Genomic DNA, 21,677 nt, shown 5'->3' with positions numbered 1-21,677 from the left:
ATTAGGAGCATGACGGGCAGTTTTTCATAGGGAGCTTTTAAATTGTAAGTCAGACACATTAATTATAACTTTAATATAACAAATGTTATTAAAAGCAGCAATTCAAAACCATAAATCTTTCTGAAGGTGCACAGGGTTATAAGGTCAGTTGGCAGTAATGCAGCTATTATCTGGTATGAATGGAATGCTGGGGTGTGGAGTCAGGGTGACCTTGCTAGGCCTTATGCTGACTTCCCAAGTGGGGAAGATACCCTTTCTCTCCTCCCTCTTCAAGTCCAGAGCCTCTCTGGAGCCAGAGTAGAGGAGGTGCAGATGCACTGTGACAGGCCTTGCTCATCCTGTGCTTTTTAGAAGCCTAGAAAACAGGCCTGGGAGGTTGCTGAGCTCTCTGAAGCCAGGCAGGAAGCCACAGATTGGATCCCAGGTCCCACACCCCTGCTAAGCTGGAGGCTGGCTTCTCAGCTCCTCTTCCACCTGGCCCAAGTAGGGGGCTTCAGTGGCAGCAGCTGTGGGGCTGAGAAGGGGGAGAACTAGGCCCAAGTCCAGCTTGTCCCTGCCTGGGCCATGCCAGGGAAGCAGAGGGAGGTGGGTAGGTTGTGCACAGGAGATGAGGTCCCATTTGAAAGGCACTGTAGGAGCTAAGACTTGAGGCAAGGGGCATCTGAACTATCTGACCCCTGAAGGCGCACAGATAGGGAGGGGGATCAGCCCAATAATGGGAAAAGCCTGCTCCACAGGCCTGCTGCCCCTGCTGCCCACCCCCCTTTACTGTTCATCCACCTTCGCCTTGCAGCTGGCAGCCTACAAAACTCAGCCAAGCTGGAGGCTACAGCAGCCGCTGGCAAGGCTGGTCCCCGTCTGGTGCACCCACCCCCCATTCAAGGCACTTCTTTCCATTTCCAATCAAGTGAGTCAGTTTCTAATATCTCTGGAAGCAGCAAAAATGAGGGGTCGCCTCCCCCTTCCATTTTTGGTTTCCCTCCAGATGGGTACGGGTTTAAATGTCGGTTCTAAGAATTATATTTTCACTGACAAAGGCTTCCCTTTGAGGAGACTAAATGACGCAGGCCCTTGAAAAATCCTAACCTGTCCCAAAAAAGTGATTGTCAATTTCAGGGCATGGCAGGGGATAAGAGGGAATGAGTCCCCTGGGCTTCCCTATGGGGTCAAAGCTGTGTCATGGGCTGAAAGAAGGGGGCAGGAGCTGGACTTTCACATTTAGTTGCAGCACATGGCCCCTGGAAGAGGGCCAAGAGAAAGCCAAGGGGAGGAACCAGGCTGGCACCAGAGAGAATGTGTGGTTGTATGTGTGTCTGTACACCTAGAGGCCAGGGGCCACATGCATCTGCCTGGAAAGTGAAGGCACACCTGTGGATGGAAGCTTATATGAGAGTGAGTGTGTATTGTTCGGCTGTGTGTGTGGTGGGTCTGGGGTGGGAGGCCTAGGAAACAGTTTGAGGTTAAGCATGACATGGCTTCCTTCTCTCCCACTTTCTTTCCCTGTGCCTCAGGTTTTCAAGGCTGTCTCCATTCCAGCAAGGCCAGGCCCAGCTCCATGGCAACTAAGAGGCAGTGCGGCCAGGGAAAGGAAAACTTCTGGGACCTCAGAAGCTGACATTAGCAGCCATCACTCTTAACCTTAATAATTGGGCTCTGGTGCTGGTACCTTCTGAGGCAGAGATGTAGCCCTTTCACTGCTCACATCCTGAGAGTCCCAGGGTCTCTGCCGCACAGGCTTTCACGGAGGCGCTGGCATTCTCCCGCCCTCACCACCTCTTTCCAAGGGCAGGGGGAGTGGCAGGAAAGTGGGAGAGAAAAGCTCCGAGGGCATCCTCGTATCCACCTTCCCCCATTCTCTCTCGGAGGTTCCTGTTCTTATAACGTGGTCCCTGGGAGGACAGGCTGCCCATGGGTCTGGTGTGAAGGACATCCAGTGGAGGGACGGCCATGCACACGTAGGGTGTGTAAACACACCCAAAAGGGGTGAGAGTAAAGGGACACAGAATTGGGAACAAAGAGAAAGATTCAGGCCTCAGGAAAAAGGGTCACAGAGCCAGGGGGACACAAATTCAGAGGAACACGTGAACAGTCTGAGGGAGTGTGGGGTGTGTGGAGACACTGAGAAATAGCCAGCGGACCTTAGAGGCACAGGCAAAGGGATGATGAGCCTGAGGCGGCCCAAGAGCAGGGTGGGCACAGCAGAGAGGCACAGGCCCTGGCCTGGCTGGCAGGCAGGAAGGGCCTTCTGCCAGGCACTGTCTTGCTTCCCTCTCCCACCCCTGCCTGGAGAGAACCGGGGAGCCTGTGGCTTCCACTGTCTCTCCTTTGGTTTCCAGGGCTCCTGGCATCCTCTGAGGGCTCGTCAGTAAGGGGTGGTCCCTTCCCACTCCACCAGGTACTGAACCTTGCCCTCGGGCGTGACCCTCCGAGCCAACACCTGGTACTTCTCCCCACAGGCTAACCGCCCAGCTGCGCCAAAGTAGTTGGTGATGGATGACTTGAGGTGGGACAAGGATGAGTCATCTTCACTGATGCTCTCGAATGTGTGGCTGTCGATGCCTTCGTCTGGCCGCTCGGGGCCTGAAGCCCCCTCTGCACTGCTGTCCGAGGGGCAGCGTCCACCCAGCTCAGCTGCCCGCCGCTTTGCCCGCAGTGGCATGTACGCTTTGGCTGCCAGCTTCCTCTTGCGGCTGCCCACTGTCCGTCTATATCAGGAGGGGAAGAGGAAGATGATGGGAATGAGATGGGATAATCCTAACAAGTGCCTCTCTCCAGGCACTCTCCTGGGCACCAGGCACTGGGCTCTGGGCATGGATTATCTCACTGGATCCTCACAACAGCCCTGAGGAGGGAGGCTCCAGAGAAACCTCCAGCTGGGGAGTGGTGGAGACAGGATACCAACCTGGGTATGTCCCGCTCTAAGGCACGTGTTCCTCATACTGAGGATCTCAGCATTGCACAAGTCCAGGGGCAGCATTCTCTGTGCCTCCTGAAGTCGTGCAGTGCGGAGGTCCTGCTTATACTGGCTTGTCTCTCACCTGGGACTCATCTGTAGCTGGTGAGTCAAATAGGGGTAGGAGTGGGGTTACAGACTAAAGTACCTTGTACTCCAGAGCCTGGATTGGAGACAGACGTCTCTGTGCAACACACACGGACAAAGAGGCAGAGGTGGTAGAGAAACAGACACAGGAAGAGGTACACATTCACAGACGCTTAGAAACCAAGACCTGAAGAGCTAGTGAGAACACAGAAACAGGAAGAAACAAATGAAAGTACAGAGGCAACAGCAGAGAAAGACACTGAGACAGATGTTTGGAGACAGAAAGAGTCCCAAGACACACTTCTGTGGGCATTGCACTTTTAATTCTACTTTTGCAAGGGCCTCAAATATCCTAAAATACAGTTAAAGGAGCCTCAGAGTTCAGAAGAATTTGTGTATATGCTTTTAAGCCCCACCCTCCCTTTGCTGCTGAAGACCAGCTCTTGCCAAACAGGCTGTACCCTCAGCTAGGCCCCAGGGTTTTCCATCCCCTCTCCCAGATTCTACACCCTGCAGGATGTCATTTTCCCCTCATCAGGCTTCCAAATCAATGGTTCTTTAGAAACCTGGAAGACAGACACCAGATTCAGACAGGCAAGAACCATGCTCAGGGAACCCTGCAGTCAGAGGTGCAGACATGCAAAATTATGGTGTGCAGAGGCCAAGGACCCCAGAATGAAAGAACCTCTGGTCAAACAACCCCAGAACTGGAAATACCCAGCAAGAAGTGTCACACAACCTTGTGCAGCAGGTGAAGAGGAGTGACCTGAATGTCCATACTCAGCCCCTGTCTGAACCCCTGTGACTCAGAACCAGAGGGTCCCAGACCCAGACTCACAGTTGCAGAAGGCCAGGTCCCTGAGCCCCAGACTCAGAATGAACCACACGTCACAGAAATGGAAGGTGGAGGGGCTGGGGGAATGACGGAACTTGAGCCCAGACCGGCAGGAAGCTTACCTGGAGTCATAGGAGAGGCTGGTGGAAGCAGAGCCAGAGGTGCTGGCGGCGTCAGTGGAGTCCACGTCTGAGAAGAAGGTCTGGCCTGAGCTGGCGCTGAGGGGGAGGAGAGGGTGAGCCTGCTGTTGGCCCTCAGCACCCCTTGAGACCTCTCCAGTTGTCTCTCGGCCCCTCTGACACGCATCCTTTGTCCCAGCATAGGCCCGCCTTCCCACTGCTGAGCTTCCTGTCACACCTCAGCTGCTGCCTCCTCTCTGCCTGTCCATTTTCTACCCACCCAGCCTTCAAAGTCCAAGGAGTCAAGAAAGCCTTCCCTGACGACCCTCCCCTGGTGGTGATATAAGCACTGGTGACAATAATTAAAGATGATCATTAATGAGCAAGATCCCAGGGGGCCGGCCGTAGTGGTTAAGTGTGCGCGTGCTCCGTTTGGGTGGCCTGGGATTCGCCGGTTTGGATCCTGGGTGCGGACCTACTCACTGCTCATCAAGCCATGCTGAGGCGGCATCCCACACAGAGCAACTAGAAGGATGTACAACTATGACATACAACTATCTACTGGGGCTTTGGGGAGAAAAAAGGAGGAAGATTGGCAACAGATGTTAGCTCAGGGCCAGTCTTCCTCAAAACAGAACAAAAACAAAAACTCACTCTTGTAGTGATTAATGTTAAAAAAAAAAAAAAGAGTGAGATCCCAGACACCAGTGCAACACTTTACAGGCCCAAAATGCTTTCCTTTACAGTATCTTGTTTGAATCTCATAACAACCATGCAAAAACAGGTGAGGAGGTAATTGTGGAAATAAAACGATGGAATACACAGTCCTTTCCCTTAGGCGTATCAAGCATGAGGTGTGGTGGGAATACACAGGAAGCCTGGCAAGGGTTAGCTAGGGCTTCCTGGAGAAATGTGAATGTGGGACAATCACAGCAATTCTGGTATCAGGAGTGAGGCAGGGTGAAGGGTTGGAGAGGCAGGGAGAGCCCAGGCCAGGCAGGCCTTGAAGCCTGCTCTGGGGAGCCCTGGAGACTACAGTAGGGCGATGTTAGGCTGAAAGCTCTAACGTATAAAGACCCTTCAGGCAGCCTTACGCAATATGGACTTTTTGAACTGGGATAACCCCAAGGGAGCTCCCACTCCCTCACATGGCTTTCTGCTTCCCCCACTCCAGAGCCTGCCTTCACTGCTGGGGAATGGAGGTGCTCTTCCCCACTGGATTTCCACCCTAGTCTCCAGGCAGACCTCTGCTGGGTCTCTCCCTGTTACCCTTTTTTTTTTTTTTTTTTTTTTGTGAGGAAGATCAGCCCTGAGCTAACATCCATGCTAATCCTCCTCTTTTTGCTGAGGAAGACTGGCTCTGAGCTAACATCTATTGCCAATCCTCCTCCATTTTTTTCCCCCAAAGCCCCAGTAGATAGTTGTATGTCATAGTTGCACATCCTTCTAGTTGCTGTATGTGGGACGCGGCCTCAGCATGGCTGGAGAAGCGGTGCGTCGGTGCGCGCCCAGGATCCGAACCCGGGCCGCCAGTAGTGGAGCGCGCGCACTTAACCGCTAAGCCATGGGGCTGGCCCCCTGTTACCTTTTTAAACTCTGAATCTCATCCAGCGTGAAATCGAATATGCTGGCCAGGTGGTGGTTGGTGCTCCAGGCGGAGGTAAAGTCGCTCTGTGGACACAGAGGAAGGAGGGGGGAGGGTGGGTCAGTGAGCATCAAATCAGCCTCCCACAAACACCCTTCTCCCTGCTGAGGGCCACCCAGGCTGCCTGCTGGTCCAGCCAGGTCTTCTGAGGGCTGGACCCTCCTGAGGGTAAGACTTGTCACGTCCTCTTTATTTCCAGCCCTGACCAGGGAGCCAAGTCACACCGGTTCTAGTCTTGGCTCTGTTTCTAGCGGACTGTATGACCTTCCCATCTCTGGGCCTCAGTTACCTCGACTGCAAACTTTGGACGGTACCCCCTGCCATGCTTCACTCTTAGAGGTGTCAGGAAGCACAGTAGAATGAAGTGATGGTTGTAAAAGGGCCTTGTAAATTGCCAAGTGCTGCGGAGATTTGAGGCAGTGCTAATACTGCTGCCCACAGGGTGGGCTTCAGTGAGGATGCAGGGCTACTGAAGGAGGAGAGAGAGAGATCTGGACTCCTGGTCCTAGGCTGGGCTCTGCCACCGCCTGAGGTGACCTCAGGAAAGTCATTGCCCCTCCCTGGCCCTCCATTTCCCCACCTGGACAGTGGGGGCAAGGATATTACCTACGCCTGCCCCATTTGGGTTCTTGGGGGAACTTGGGGGGATAAAAGAGTGGTCATGCAGTGCCTGGCTTTTCCTTGTTTAGCTGTGGTAGGAACTGGCTTCTCCTTTAAGGGACATGGGAGAGTCCCCTGGGCCTGGGGGACTTAGGTTTCTGCACAGGAATCCCTATTATGTGCTGACCCTGCATGTGAAAGTGGAGAGGAAGAAAACAAGAAACTAACACTGGGAATAGCATCTTCCAGCAAAAACTTTGATCTTTTTCTTCTATAAACTCGCCTTTTCTGCTGCTGGAATTCGTGAGGCAACAAACTGTGGAGACAGAAAAGGGAGAGGGTGGCTCAGTCAGAGCCTGAAGGCCCAGAGGTGGCCCAGAGGGAGGAGAGGCAGGGCTGGGGTCACAGCAGTGGGGTGGTCTTCACAAGGAGACCTGGGGAAGAAGGGGAATCCTCTGGGGCAGTAGGTGCAGGAGGGTGTGGAGGGGGGCATGGTGGGCAGAAAAGAGAAGGTGCCTCTCCAGGCACATGCATCCAGATGCTCTGCTCCCCGACGCCCAGGATGAGGGGGCTCAGCTCAGCCAGGAGAGCTAGGGACCCCCTCCACTCTGACTTCCCCTTCAGCTCTCTGCCTAAGCCCTCATCTGGCAAGACTGGGTCCTGTGATCTGGCTTTCCTTCCAAGCAAGGCCATAAGGGGCTGTGGTGGAAGGAGTCAGGGATGTGGGATCAAGGCTCGGCTCAGTCACTGACTGGCCCTTTCAGGGTGCCTCCAGCTATGACTAGCTGGGTGTCAGTCCTCCTTGCTCACTTGGATGCCACCGTACTCTGGGCCCACCACAGAGCCCATCAGCTGGGGCTGGGAGCAGAGAACCCGAGGTCAGCTGCAGCCCTAGCCCCTGTGTCCCCGGGCACTGACCCAGGCTTGCTCTTTCCTCTCTTACGCAGCTCAGAGGAGGCGCCATTCTCAGTGGGCACCAGGCCCTTGTCAGGCAGCAGCTTCCCTGGAGGGTTGGGTGGGACGCGGATGCGCAGGCGGAAGATGCACTTCTTCTTCTTGATCTCCTTGCCACAGAGGAACCTGGGGGGTAGCAGGGGGAGGAGAAAGCTCTGGAGTCTGTCGGTCCATCCTCCTGGGGAGGAGAGTCAAGTGTTAAAACTACCCTCTCCGCCTCCCTGGACCCAGAGCTAAAATCCTGAGTGGCCCCTGGACACACTGATTCCTCAAAGCCTATGGGATCAGGGGTCCCGGCTGGTGGCTGAGAATGTGGCTTATGGCTCCTCCCTGTCCTTACTCCTGCATATGTGTGGTTCTTGCTGCTCCTCTCCCTTTCCTTCTCTGCCTCAATCAGCCCCAAGGCCACGTCCTACAGGAAGGCCTCCTCCAGCTCCCAGTGGAACTCCTATGGTTGAGACACTGGATTCTACACCATTCTATTCTCTGGTCTCCCCAAGGAGACAAGCACGTCCAGGCACTTCCCTTATCCTTCCAACACTGGCTGAGCTGCCATGAGGCTGCAGAGGTGACTCAGACACAGCCCTACCCTCCAGAGACTGTCCAGGGGACGGCAGGAGGCCCCATGTACTCAAGAGTAGGGCTGTGTCTGGGCCCCAAACCATGAGAAGATGGAAGAGAGAGTGGATAATCCTGTCTAGAGATGTCTGGAGAGGTTTCACAGAAGCAGGGACCATGTCTTAGTTCTCACTGTGTCCTCAGCACCTACAAAGGGCTGACACAGAACAGCAGTTCAACAAATAGTTGTTGATGGAACCAATGAATGAAAGGGATTGAAGAGCATCCTGGGCAAAGGGAAGAGTGTGAGCAGAAGCGCCGAGTAGGAGGACAAAGGGTTCAGTATGGCTGACAGCCAAGGTACATTAAGCAAAGGGGCAGTGGCAGAAGGCATGGGCTGGGTCTGATCAGAAGAGGCCTTGAATGCCGTGCTAAGGAGCCCAGGCATTCCCTGTGGTGCTAGCCAGGGACATGTCAGCTGTGTGTTCTGAGAGGAACTCAGAAGTCTGGACGGGAAGACATGGGCTGGGGTCAAGTTAGAAGGCTACAGCCTGCCTGAGAGATGGTGTATCGATCCCTCAGTGCCCAGAACCAGATGGCTAGAGCAGGACGGGCCCTCAGAGATCAGGGGTGCAGCCCCATGTGGAGCTGAGCCCAGTCCCAAAATGTGTCAGTCTGCTGGAGTGATCAGGAGAGGCATCACAAAGATGCTCCCTGGATCTTGAAGGATGGGTAGGATTTATCTAGTCAAAGAGAAAGGGAGGGAGACCCAGGCAGGAGCACAGCTTGAGGAAAGGCTATAAGGTAGGAGGACACTTTAAACTGAAATCCCACCTGTCGGGGGGCCCCAGGGCACCCCGCTTCCCTGCACGCACCGGCTTTTGTAACTGTTCAGAGCGTTGAGGAGATGTGGTCCTCGGTCCGTCACGGGGGTACTGGTGAGCTAAGGGGGAGCAGGCCAGCAAGACAGTCAGACCCAGGCACATGGTGTCTAAGGAAGCCTCAGGCCCTGTCCCCTCGCTCCCCGCAATCTCCTGATGCTTCCGAGTCCTCCAGGTGAGGACCACCAACTTATTCCATGATCTCAGACAAGTCTTTTCATCTCTCTGAGCTCACTTCCCCATCTGTAAATGGGGAGAATAACTCCTGTCCTAAATGTAACAAGAGCTTTAAAAACGTCCCTGCCCTTGACCTGGTAATGCTACCCCATGGAATCTATCATATAGACATAAAGTGAAACATGAACAAAACTTTATGTACAAAAATGTTCATGCAGTGCTGTTCCTAATGATGGCCAAGGATGAAAAATGGGAAAGAAGCTACATGCCCATCAGGAAGGAAACAGTGAGTGAGCTTTGGTGGAAACCAATGCAGCCATTAAAAATCCTGACAAAATTTTCTTCTTTCATAATATGGAAAAGTATTTATGGTATAATGTAAACTGGAAAAGAGATGATTTAAAATTGTATATACTGTATAATCTAAGCCATGTAAAAAGAAAAAATGGACATAGAAGAGAGGATGGTGGGATATGCACCTGTGCATTAATAGCAGTTGTTTCTGGGGGGTGTGATGTGAGAGTATGGATGACTTCTTTTTAAGTATACTTCCTTATACTTTTTGGTACTTTAAAAATTTTCTACCAGGAACATGTATGATTTTTTTATAAATCAGAAAAAAAGGTTATTTAAAAATATACCACCTCTGCCTATCTTTTAGGGCTTTATAATATGTATGTCTTTTATAAATTATTAAACACCGTAAATGAAGACGTTATATGAAAAGCTTTTGCCAAGCATAAGGGTTACTTTTTTTTTTTCTTTTAAATTCCTGTCTCATCAAAGAAGGATTTGGGGCAGTCAGTAGAGAAGACGCCTCACTCTGGATGTGGTGGAGAGGATTCTAAGGGTGTCGTTAGGGAAAAGGGGGTATGGCCCCACCATGGAAGTGGTGGGGGAGGCCCTGGCTCAGCTCCAAAGCTGTGCTCACCACCAGCAAGTCACTCTCCACCTCTGACATCCTGCAAGTCTCTGGTTTGTTACTTCACTCCATGCATCTCAGGCTCCCAGGACCCCCGGTGACCACTCTGCTATTCAGAGTAGGACCAGCAGGGGGCAGGCCCACTTCACTTTCCATTCTAGCTAGGTAATCTGGAGTGAGTCAGACATCTCTGGAGAGAGCCCAGCTCCCTGCAGCTGAGTTGGTGAGGCCCTGACCTGCCCACTGCCAAAACCTGGGTCAAGAAGCCCCTTGGAGGGCACAGGCTCAGAGGCCTGGACTCAAGGATGCAGCAGCTAAAAGGCTTGGGTCTTTGTTCCAGCCAGCAGCCCTCCCAGACAGGCAGTGTTGCTGAAGAGTGAGCACTCAGAGACCTAGATCCTAGTCCTGCACCGTGTGACCCTGGGCAAACCTCTCGCCTCCGTGGGCCTTGGTAACCCCACCGTGGAATGGACTCCTGCCACTCTGGCGTCCCATGGTCCTGCATACCTTGCCAAGCTGCAGGAGTTCCCAGTGGTGGTTGACAAAGGCCAGAATCTCCTCAAAGTCAAAGTACTTCTTCTTGCTCTGCACTCCCAGGTTGTAGAGGGCCAGGTGAACCACATCCACCCTGGGCAAGGGGGCAGGGAGGTGGGGCTAAGGTGAGGTGGCAGCCTGCCCAGCCAGGGGTGGAGCCTCCTGGGTCAGGGCTGAAGGGCTGGGGCCAGGCTGGGACCTGGTGGCTGGAAATGGAATTGTTCCTGGAGGGAGGAGGGAGGGGAGGGGTGGGGGAGGGGACAGCGGTGGGCCTGGGCCAAGCCCCACCCTCTCACCATCGCAGGGGCAGCCTCTCGATGTATTCTGGGCCCTGGTTACACACAGAGCAGAAGAACAGGTAGAACCTGTGTGGGGGTGGAGAGGGGGCCTGTGGTGGGAGGGGCTCTGACACCCCACTCTAGTCCAGCTCCTCACCCCCTCACTCCCCACCCAGTCAGCATTGTTCTCATTCCTAGGACTGGTGGCTTCTAAGGGGGTAAGGATGGGGACAGGACAGGGACCAAGAAATACTCCCCTACCCCTCTAACCCGCACCTCAACCCCCTTCCCCAGTGTTGTTGCCCTGGAGGGTGGCTGAGTTCAGAGAGTGAGATGAGCTGCAGTGGTCACCCTCTTCCCTCTGAGACACACACACACACACACAATCACAAACAACATGAATCACCAACCCAGACACGTGATATCTGGTGTGACACACATAAGCCTTCCATTAGCTTAGTCCCATTGGTTGGAAGCCAGATCAAGTCATCCATTTCCCCAGGGGCTCCCACAACAATCCTAGGCAGGGATGGGGCAGGGCCTATGTCACTCCTCTTTCCCCAGACACTTGAAGAGACCAGGGCTTAGGGAAAGTAGGGCTTCGTCTAAGGTCCCCCACAAGTCAATGGCAACTGGGGATGTGGTCCAGAATCTTCCTCTACTGAGAAGGCCTTCCCCCTGAGCTGCCTCCCGTAGACAGGTTCACACTATCATAGACCCCACTTGTCTAGGGCCTGGCAGGTAATCTGAAGGAGTTGCTGCTGCTGTCCCGTCCCCCCACCTCAACCTCAGGGCTGAGCCAGACCAGATTAGTACCTACCGGTCTCCGAACATCATGGGCTCATTGAGGCACTGGGTGCAGGCCTCGTGGAACCACTGCCTGCACCGGTAACACTGCAGCATCCGCAGGTACCACCTGGAGAGCCAGAGGAGCCAGGGTCAGCCAGGCCCGCACTCCCAGCCAAGCATGAGCCTCAGCAACGTTTCCCAGCACAAACTTGCCCTCCACCAGGGGAAAGGGGAGAGAACTCACAGCTTCTGAGCACTTAGGGTGTGCCAGGGGAGGTCCTGGAAGCAGGGCAAATGTTACCTCATTTGATCTCACCAGGTGATATAAGACAGGCCACTGCTCCCATTTTACAGCTGAGTCAGAAGTTAAATGGCTTGCTCAAGGTCACTCAGGAAGCAAGTGGTGGATGGTGATTCAGATCCTGCCCTCCTACTTCAAAGCCTGTGCTCTTGTGCCATGTCACACTGGAGCCCCCATCTCTGGACTGCACCCCACATACTGCTTCCCAAACACCACTGACAGGGCAAGGTTTGTCCAGAGACCTCCTGGGAGGATAATGGCTCCTGGGAGGATAATGGCTCCTGTAAGCTCCATGGGCAGCACTACATCTGGTTTTTTCTCACCTGGTATCGTATCTGCTCTATCATGGGCATTTAACAACTATCCACTGAATATGAATGAAGAGCCAAAACTATTATTGCCTTAATAACACTCAGGTGTGGTCCGTGGACTACCTGCATGAGAATCACCTGGCAGGGGGGGGTGTGTGTCTAGGTTAAAATGCAGATTTCTTGGCCCACTCCAGACCAACTCAATCTTTGGGGGAGCCCCTGGGAGATGCATTTTTAACAGTTGCCTTGGGCAACTCTGCTCAGTAAGCATTGAGAACCACTGCCTTAATGCTGGAAGGTCTGTATAAGCACTTCTCCATCTGTTATCCCACAGGCTTCTCAACACCACGGGAAGCTGATGGGGCCGAGGTTATTAATTCCACTTGAGAGATGCAGTAGTTCGAGCGATTTGTCCAAATTACCCGGCAAGGCTGTAAGCACAGCTTTCAACCCCTAGTGCTCGTCAGCAGAGCTTGGGGTTGAGATTCAGGACTTCCAGGGCTCCTGTAGGCTGAGCTTCCTGAGGGCAGAGATCCCCATCTCTTACTTCAATGGTTTCCTCCCAGAGTGTCTGGTGCAGTCAGCCCAAGGAAGCCGGCTCAATTGCCCATGGCTACATGGAGGCCCAGACCAGCAGGGAAGAATCAAAGACTCCTGCCCCATAGCCAGGGCAAGAATCTCCTTCACAGCCTCCCCAACATACGACCGCAGCCCCTGCCTACACACCGCCAGGGAAACGATCTCACCAGTAGCCTGTTTTCATTGACTCTGACAACAGAAAGGTTTATCTTAACTTTGGTGCACCACCAGTAACAGCTCACATTTATTAAGTGCTTACCAAGTACCAGGCACTTTGTGAGCCTTTCTGTGAATTATGTAATTCAGGCTCTGCTCACAAACCCCGTATCACGGGAAAACTGTTATGAGAACTGAGGCTCAGGGATTGCACAGCTGTAAGGGGCTGGGAGGATTTGGACACCTGGGGCCAGGCTCTTTAACCGCTCTTCAACACTGCCTTCTTTTCCACGGTGCCCCAAGCAGACACTTGCACTCTCGATGCCCCACTGCCGCGGAGCGCTAGACTCGCCATCTCGAGCCCCGCCCTCGGGCTTCATCGCCGCGGCCCGAGTACTCGGGCTTTCCGTTTGAGGTTCCGCTCCCTCGGGCCCCACGCCACAGCCTTCCTTACCTTCAGGCCCCGCCCCTCGAGCTCCGCCTGACTCTCCAGGCCCGCCCCCGTCGGGCCTGCCCGCACCGCCCTTGCGCCCGGACCTGCCCCGCCTCCTTGGGGGCCCCGCCCCGTGCTCCGACCCTCGGGGAGGCCCCGCCCCCGCGGCCTTACTCTCCCGGGCCGCCGCAGTAGCAGTAGCACTGCTGCTGGTTGGTGCGGTGGGGTGAGTCCCACTCGAGCTCCTCGGGCTGGTAGGACAGCACCATCTTCACGGCCTGCAGCGTCCTGGCGATGGCGCCCTTCTTCAGCGCGCCGCCTTTCTGCGGGGAGATGAGGACCCGAGTCACCCGCGGGGGCGGGGGCGGGGGCGGGGGCGGGGGCGGGGGGGGGGGGCCCGGTTGGGCCACAGGTGTCAGCACAGGGCTATCAAGGGAAATGCCGAGCAGGGGAACCCACAGATACTCCAGCGTAGCCAGAAACGCAAGGAGCTTTTTCTCATCAATTCCAAATCCCTCCTCTCTATCCCAGAAGGGTCTCCATTAATAACAGTATTAAGAGTAATAAGCACAACAATAAAGTCAACAATAATAACCAATATGTAGCGGGTGTGGGCACTTACATGGATTTTCTTTTTTCTGTTTGTTTGTGAGGAGGATCACCCCTGAGCCAACATCCGATGCCTATCCTCCTCTTTTTGCTGAGGAAGACTGGCCCTGAGCTAACATCTGTGCTGATCTTCCTCCACTTTATATGGGACACCGCCACAGCATGGCCGACAAGCGGTGCGTCAGTGCGCGCCCGGGATCCGAACCCGGGCTGCCAGCAGCAGAGCGCACAAGCTTAGCCACTACGCCAGCGGGTCGGTCCTGGATTTTCTCTTTTAATAGCAAAGCACCACTCATTGGGGGGGGAGGGGTCTCCTCCTGACACCACACCTGTATCCGTTTGACAGCTGAGAAAACAGGCCAAGGACATACAGCTGGTAAGTGGCAGCGGCACTGTCTGCCGCCAAAGCCCAGGCTCTGTGACAGGGAGTCAGGCCTGAGCCCAGGGAGTCTCTGGACTTCCGGACTGGAGGAGGGGGAGAGGCAGGGATTGGAAGGATGGAGGGCTCACCCGCACAGCCAGCGCGAAGATGCAGCGTCGGCAGAACCAAGGTGTGAGCAGGGGCCGGTCGGCACTGCCTGCTATGGGGATGTGGCACTGCTGATGGTAACCTATGGCAGAGGAGGGGTGGTGAGTGCTCACGAGGAAGCAGTGGCCCGAGGCCAGTCAGCCCAAAGGCGGCAGGGAGTTGTGTGCCTGCCAGCTGCCAGGGGACTGGCTGGCGACACTCACCAAGGCAGCCAAAGTTGGTATCCAAGCAGGCGACTAAGACAGCCTGGGCCCCAGTGGGGGAGGGACAAGGTCTGGCTTCAGCCTCTGCACTCCATCTCTCCCACCCATCCTCTCCACCCAGGGGGGCTCCGAAGTGCATAACTTGTCTCACTTTCCAGAAGCCCCAGCACTCCTCAAGGGTCACCTCTGTGGGCCCTCATTCCCAGACACTGGCCCCCTGTCACTCTGGAGCTCCAAGAGAAACAGGAAGCCAGCTGAGGCCCCAAGAGTCTGCAGCAGTGCCCGTCCGGGGCCAGTGTGGGGATGGGGACCCACAGGTCGGGGCCTTCTCAGGGCTGCTCATCTCACTCACCCAGGCCACACTTCCCGCAGATGAGGATCTCATTCAGTGGCCCCGATGTCTTCCCCAGGCAGATGTTGCACTTGGGCTCCTCCCCTGGAACACCAGCTGAAAGAGAGAGAGGCCCTCCAGGGTCAGGTCAGGTCCAGGACTTAGAAGAGTTCTGACATCACATTCCAGGTGCTGAGCCTCTACTGGATGCTAGGCCTAGTGCTGGGCCCCTGTGCCAACTCACTGAATCTCCCCACCACTCTTGAGGTGCCTGTTATCATTACCTCATTCTAAAGATGGGGAAATTGAGGCTCAGAGAGGTGAAGTCCCTTGCTCAGCTAGTAAGTAGGAGAGGTGGGATTCAAACCCATGGCTGTTTGATATAAATCCTTTGTTCTTTTGACCATATCACACTGCCTCTCCTGCCTAATTTAACTTGATTTGTTAAAGAATTTTTCATGTTAAATAATTTTTTTAGATTTTGTTAAGGGATAATAATAGGCAGAATGTTATAATGAAACTCCATGTTCTCACCAACAGTTAACGAACTCATAGCCAATCTTGTTTCTTTTTTTTTAAATTTTTTTCTTTTTTTTTTGTGAGGAAGATCGGCCCTGAGCTAACATCCATGCCAATCCTCCTCTTTTTGTTTGCTGAGCAAGACTGGCCCTGAGCTAACATCCGTGCCCATCTTCCTCTACTTTATGTGGGACCCTGCCACAGCATGGCTTGACAAGTGGTGTGTCAATGCGCGCCCGGGATCCGAACCCAGGCCGCTAGCAGCAGAGCGCATGCACTTAACCACTAAGCCACGGGGCCGGCCCCATCCAATCTTGTTTCAAATATATTCCCACCCACTTCCCCTCCTGTATTATTTTGAATCAAGTTCCAGATACTCATTTTCCATAAATATTTCAGTGTGTATCTCTGAAAGATTAGGAGTCTCTCTCTCTTTTTTAAACATAACTATAGAGCCTTTATTGCACCTAAAAATTAAAAATAATTTCTTAATATCATCAACAAATTCAGTTAGTGTTCACATTTCCAATTGTCTCAAATAAAAACGTCATAACAATTTTAAGTGTGCTCAATAGCTTTTAAACTACAGGTTCCTTCTCCATCTCTTTTTTTTCTTTGCATTTTTTTGGGGGTTGAAAAATAAATACAGATTTATGTGTGAAAGGTTTGAGTGAATAAATTAAATACATTTTGATGTGTGTTTCTGTCTAATTTCCCCCTGCAGACTGAAAGTTCTGTAAGGGCAGAAATGGTATCTCTTCATCCATGTGTCCCTGGGACCTCCTTCAGAATGTGGCACATGACACGTGTTCAAGACATGTTTGTTGAATAAATGGTCTCTTGCCTCCTATTCCTGAATATGCCTCCAGGAAGGGGGTGCCCACAAGGGTCTCAGTATGTCCTCATTGGCTTAATGAGGTGATGGATCAATAACTACAGCGTGTCCAGCCTTATGCTCTCATCTTGGGAGATGCCAGAGAGGCCGCCGTCCTGCCCGTGAGGAGCAGTTATCTGGCTGAGGAGCCACGCCATTCCCCAGGTGAGCACTGCAGCACCGCCTCGTGCCTGGTACAGTGGGCCTTCTACTCAAGGTCTGCTCAGGTGAACTCTCTCCTCACCAGCTGGCTCCCTATGCTTTCAATAAGAGGGGTCACCCAGGAGAGGAGGCCTGGGTTTCCTTATATAAACTTATATAATGAATTTAGAGTGAGACGGGTTTGGAGAAGAATCAGTCTGCATCAGCCACAACATCTCGGACAAAGGGGCAGTTTGGACGCTCTACTAACTGGCTGGGTTCTGTGGCCTCTGCTTGGCAGGCTCCTTGAAAGCATCTCTTACGGTAACAAATTCTTTAGAAACTGCCCCCTGTAACAATAGCACTGGGCTAGGCCTTTTACCTGGATTATCTCACTTAACCACCCTGTGAGGCCAGTACTTTCATTATCTCCTTTTTTCAGATGAGACTGAGGCTAGAAGTTACATTGCTTGCCCAAGTATGTGCAGCTAGTCAGTGGCAGAGCTAGAAGGTGGTCCAAGGTCTATCTGACCCTAAACTCTGCCTCTTCCTCCCATACCACCATGTCTGTTCTCCTGTTAGAGCATAAATGGCAGACAGGTTTCTTCTCTCATGGCAACTCTGATTGACTGGTACTGGCTGCTTGGAGCTCCATGTTGAAACTACATGAGTGTTGAGAACGATATATATCGTTACATATATCAAATATGATTGATTAGTGATGTCTGCCATATCCATGGGAAAGGAGAATGGTGGCAAGAATGGCCCCGATTTGACATCTCTGTAAGACAGTGTCAGCTCTCGGAGGGCAGGGATGGGACCCAACCCAGCTCCCTTTCAACCCGGAAAGCTGGTCCAGCTCCATCCAGGCATGTCCATCTTCACCCTGCCTGGCCCATCTCTGCTTACTTGGTCTTTCCCCCATGGAGAGAGCTATCTCCACTAGTTTTCTTCACATGTTGATAAGGGACACTGTACTCACATCTAGAGGTGACAATTCTGATTGCCTGGACCCCTCCTCATTCCTAGCCCCAGACTGACCCAGAGCATTGTGCAGCAGAAGTACAGCAAGGAAGCAAACAAAGGCCTGAGACTCATCCCAGCTGTCCCGGCACCTCCCCGAGCCACTCTCTCCATCTGCCCACCTCCCTCATGAGGTTTGAGTACTCAAGGGGATGACAGATGTCGTAAGTGCCTTTCCATGTAAATGCACCACTGGTAGTCTGATCATCATCTCAGGTGGCCTTGGGGGTCCATGGACAAGGCCAGATGCCAGGGGTAAGAGATAGAAAGAGAGAAGGAAAAAAATGGAGGTGGAGGAGAGAGGACTGGGGGTGGGGCAGGAGTGCCTGAAATCTTCCAAATACTCACCATGCTGTATGTCCTTCCACAGGACCCAGTATTTGGAATTATCTTCAAAAGTCACAAGGCAGCTCTGCTTAGAACTGCTGACCTGGGGCACGGAGAGGGAGGAGCAACGTGAGAAAGTGGCAGGGGGCAAGCCACTGGAACAGCGTCTTCCTCTCCCATTTTTGTCCCTGCAGGGCAGAGGGACCAGGACCCACTCCTGGTGCTCCAGAAAGGAGCTAGGCTAGAAGGGGAAGGAGTGTGTGCCCAGTCACTGGAGCTGGACAGTCCGGGACTGCGAGACAACTTGGTGGGAATGCTGAGGACAGAACAGGCCAGATGGTCATCTGTGATCCTCTCCAACCTGACTTTGTTTTGTTTTGTAGGCTCGCAGAGCACTTTTCTAAAGAACTGGTAGGGTGATGTTGGTCCTAAGGATGGCGCCTGCAGAAGCAGACTCCAGCTCCTTCCACTGTCAGCTTTTGAGCCTGAGGGACAAGAAGGGAATTTCCCAGCAATCCCACATCCTCCATCACTGGTCTGAGGCCTAGGCCAGAGGATGAGCCGAGAGATGCTGAGCCTGGGAACTGGGGCCGGGGAGGAAAGGTTTACCCTCTTGATTTTCCCGAGGTAATACAGTCCGTCTGTCCACCGGCACAGCACATATTGGCCCTCCGTCAGCTTGGACATCAGGTCTTTGAAGTTGTTCTTGGCTTTTGCCAGGGCCCCCTTGTTGGGGAGGTGGCTGGTGGCACCATAGGAGTCCCTAGTCCCTGGGTCCAGAGCTCGATTCTCCATCAGCTTCCACTGACACTGGAAAAGAAAGAGAACAGGGTTTTTACTCCTGGCTTCCCAGCTTCAAAAGTCCACCAGGAGAAGGAAGAAAACTACCATTTATGTAACCCGTGCTACGTGCCAGACACTTTTATCATCTCACCAGATCCTCATGAGAAGCCTCCAAGGGAGACATTATTATTCCCATTCTACAAGTAGGGAAACTGAGGTTTGGCAAGGGGAAGTGGCTAGTAGGTCAGAGGCAGAGCCATGGTTCATAATCAGGGGAGCTGATTCTAAATTCTGCCTCTCTTCCCACCCATACCATGCTGTCTTCTCATGAGAACGCATCTCTCAACCAACAGCAAAGTCTCCCTGCCCAGGGGCCTGAACCACACTCCCCAGCTGAGGAGCCTGAGGCTTCACCCCGAAAGCAAACATTCTCCATGTTGTCTGAGTCGAGGACCTTCTCCAGGGGATCAACGGGAAGTTTTTATCCCCTACCCCTACCCTGAGAGCTGGCCACAGAAAACTCACCTAGAAAGGAAAACTCCTGGGTGGCTGGTGAATTGGTATAGACTTGGCCATCTGTGTCTTCTGTAATCCCCTTTTCTGTTCTCAATTATGGGATGATTTAATGGAAACCAATTCTGGGGCATTTAAACTCACTTATGCTTTCACTCAGATGCAAATTTGCTCCAAGCAGTTAAATCATCCCCATGCCACCCTCTCCATGCCTGTCTCTCACCATCCCATAAAATGTGCTGCTCCCCATGGCTTTCTCTCTGCCTACTAATGGTACTTCTCTGGTCCCCAGAACCCTCAAGCATCTGAGACTCCTCCAACCAATGAGTTGCCACAGTCAGCCAACTTCAAGCACAGTGACTTCTGGCCTCGGCCCCTCTCTTCCACTCCCTGTCCTGGTCTGAGTTCAGGCCTCTCTTCTGCATGGGCCATTCATTCATTCATTCAATAACTGTTTCCTGAACCTTGTGCTCACCTATGCTGGGCACCTGGGATGGGAATGGTACCACCAGCGCCCAATGCCAAACAGGCCACTCCCTGTTTTCCTGCTTCCCCACCAGACTCTTCCACAAATTCCCATCTTCTTATTCTCCCTTCCAGAAACCTTCTGGGGCACCCCAGTGCCTTCACTGGCATTCCAAGCCTTCCCCAAAGCCTCCTCTTCCCCTCTCTGGGCTCACCTGGCTCCATGCCCCTCCACACACTCTGCACTACGCCAAACACAGCCTTGTTCTGTTCCCTGTACCCGCTACTCTGGTCCCCTCCCTCTCTGCCAGGGCGCTGGGCACCTGGTGTTATGATGGTGCGCAGACAGGGAGAGAGTCCTGTGTATTTTCCGTGTGAGTGGTGTGTACTCCTGTGAGACTGTGTCTGATGATGTCTACAGCAGTACGTCAGTGAGTATAAGAAACTAAATATGTGTGTGTGCATGTCAGGGGCCCTGGGGCAGGCCGGGCACTGCTAAGGTCTTGGCTCCCCAGGGGGCAGTGCGGCCACGTCCCCCTCCTCCCCACCGCCCCATTCCTCTTTCTCCAGGGCAGAGCGCACAAGCATTGGGCAGGGTATGCAGTCCGAATCCCTGCTTTCTCCCTGCCACCTGGCTCCCGGGCGCTGCGAGGTCCCCGCCCGCCAGGCCTGGGGCCCAGGCCGCGGCAGGTTCACAAACTGACACTTCCTCCCCCGCCGCGCCGTTGGGAGCGGGCCCGGTCGCCGCGCCCCCCCTGGCCCGGCGAGGGGCCCCCGGGTGGCGGCCCCCCAACCCGCGCCTCCATCCTCCCGGAGCGGGCCCCGGCGGGCTGTGATTGGCTGATTCAAACCCATCTGCAAAGAAATGCCTGTTTGCGGGTTCCCGTCGGCGTCCAGTTCAAATCCGCGGCACCCGGAGCGCGGGGCCGGGCGGGGGCAGGAAGCGAGGATGATTCATGCGCCGGGGCCTCTCCCAGGGCGGCCGTTGGCTTTTTAAAAAGGGTGTTCAGGAGGGGAAAAAAAAGCTTGCAGAAGAACCCCCTTCGGGTTCAAGCGCTCCTCTCTTCAGTCGCTCCGACGCCAAGCCTCCCCCATCCCACTCCTGCCGCAGCCTGACTTCGGACGTGAGCAAAATCCCAAACGCCCCTGTCGGTTTCCAACCCCCCCCACCGAAAAAGTAAAGATTTGGGGCAAGGGAATAGCGACCTGTCACCCACGCCCCCCAAAAGGCTCGGGGACCCGGGCGTGGCTCCCGCCGCCCCGCGGACTCCGTTCACCCCCCTTCATCCTCCAGGCGCGCGGCTCCCCAGGACTCCAACACCCCCCCCGGGGGCGTTCAAGCCGCCAAAGTTCGGGGAGATTTCGAAAAGACGGATGCGTACAGGGAGAGAAGAGTGTGGCGGGGAGTCCCCCAGCCCGGGCCGGCAGCCTGCGGCGCTGAACTTACCGCCCGGCTGCGTGTCCGCCGGTCCCACTTGGAGTCTGGCCACCAGGCGCATCGGCGGCGGAGGCGGCTGCGCTCGGCCCGCGGCTGCCCGGCCGAGTGTCCGCCCGTGGGGCCGGGGTCGGGGTCTCGGCGGGGGCGGGGCGGGGCGGGGGCGCCGCGGGGAGGAGGGGGGGAGGAGGAGGAGGGAGGGGCCGGGGCGCTCAGGAAGGGGCCCCCCGGGCGCGGGGCGCCATCTTTTTCGCGTTTTCCCGCGAATTATTGACGTCCCGCTTATGTAATTAGCGGGGGCCGCGCCGGCCTCGCCATTGGAGCCCGCGGCCGCGGGGCCCCGCAGCGCCGCCCGCCCCCGCGCCGCGCCCCGGCCCCCGCCCCCGGGCGCGCATCCTCCGCCGCCACCGCGCGCTGGGCGCAGACACGCGGCGCGAGTGCACGGGGACGCGGAGCCCGCGGCGCGACACGGCCACCCGCGGAGGCGCAGGCACAACGCGGGCACACACAGAAGCACCCGCCCGCGCGCACGGCACTCAGGGCAGGCACACGCTTGTCCAGGAAGCACACAACTCTGTGCACATGGCACAGACCTACAGCTGGCGCAGACACACGGCAGGGAGGTGCAGACACACACAGACTCAGCGTAGACACAGATTCAGGACAACCCAAACGGGGTTCAACACAACATGAAAACACAACACCCTGAACTTGCAGCGCAGACAGCACAGAGACACACCACAAGCATAACACAGATACACAGCGCACACAGCACAGATACAAGTTCACAACACGATATACACGACATGAACA

The 21,677-nt window shown here is 54.5% G+C and overlaps 2 protein-coding genes across 6 annotated transcripts in view; one reads left to right on the top strand and one right to left on the bottom strand.

Annotated features, from left to right (window-relative positions):
• Positions 1 to 14,238, top strand: part of LOC101403474 (protein CutA homolog) — a 34,868-nt gene extending 20,630 nt beyond the window's left edge. The window contains exon 7 of one of the 2 annotated variants that reach the window (XM_087419190.1): positions 13,766 to 14,238. In XM_087419190.1, the coding sequence (XP_087275316.1) occupies positions 13,766 to 13,832 (67 nt within the window). In that variant the 3' untranslated portion in view covers positions 13,833 to 14,238. Of the gene's footprint in view, positions 1 to 2,456; positions 5,596 to 13,765 lie in introns of those variants that run through there. The other variant, XM_087419191.1, reaches the window with a different exon arrangement.
• Positions 43 to 21,053, bottom strand: PHF19 (PHD finger protein 19). 4 transcript variants are annotated; one of them, XM_004423380.3, is made up of 15 exons: positions 20,877 to 21,053; positions 18,278 to 18,478; positions 17,690 to 17,771; positions 14,806 to 14,901; positions 14,232 to 14,332; positions 13,287 to 13,435; positions 11,364 to 11,459; positions 10,562 to 10,630; positions 10,239 to 10,359; positions 8,627 to 8,694; positions 7,158 to 7,319; positions 6,468 to 6,555; positions 5,580 to 5,665; positions 3,998 to 4,093; positions 43 to 2,705 (listed from the first exon to the last, which is right to left on the bottom strand). In XM_004423380.3, exons 2-15 carry the CDS (start codon positions 18,461 to 18,463, stop codon positions 2,363 to 2,365), a joined length of 1,743 nt encoding a protein of 580 aa, XP_004423437.1. In that variant the 5' UTR covers positions 18,464 to 18,478; positions 20,877 to 21,053; the 3' UTR covers positions 43 to 2,362. The 4 variants fall into 4 exon arrangements, with proteins under 4 accessions (XP_004423437.1, XP_087275305.1, XP_087275303.1 ...); XM_087419179.1 differs by lacking the exon at positions 20,877 to 21,053 and adding an exon at positions 19,771 to 20,093 and having other exon boundaries at positions 18,278 to 18,483; XM_087419177.1 differs by lacking the exon at positions 20,877 to 21,053 and adding an exon at positions 18,977 to 19,421.
• Between the last annotated feature and the right edge of the window lie 624 nt (positions 21,054 to 21,677).

Source organism: Ceratotherium simum, chromosome 29 (genome assembly GCF_057802395.1).
Source record: "Ceratotherium simum simum isolate JZ-2026a chromosome 29, ASM5780239v1, whole genome shotgun sequence".
NCBI classification, from domain to species: Eukaryota; Metazoa; Chordata; class Mammalia; order Perissodactyla; family Rhinocerotidae; genus Ceratotherium; species Ceratotherium simum.
The sequence above is the reverse complement of the archived record's forward strand: the minus strand, read 5'-3'. Positions and strand labels throughout refer to the sequence as shown.

What these genes read in the sequence shown, in the direction of transcription:
- PHF19 (XM_087419179.1), bottom strand. Translation starts at nt 19,894, where the DNA reads ATGCACACACACATATTTAGTTTCTTATACTCACTGACGTACTGCTGT. An exon ending in TACTGCGGCGGCCCGGGAGA is followed by an intron (nt 11,460 to 13,286) that starts GTAAGGCCGCGG and finishes CTGGCTCTCCAG; the next exon opens with GTGGTACCTGCGGATGCTGC. An exon ending in CTGAACAGTTACAAAAGCCG is followed by an intron (nt 7,320 to 8,626) that starts GTGCGTGCAGGG and finishes GCTACCCCCCAG; the next exon opens with GTTCCTCTGTGGCAAGGAGA.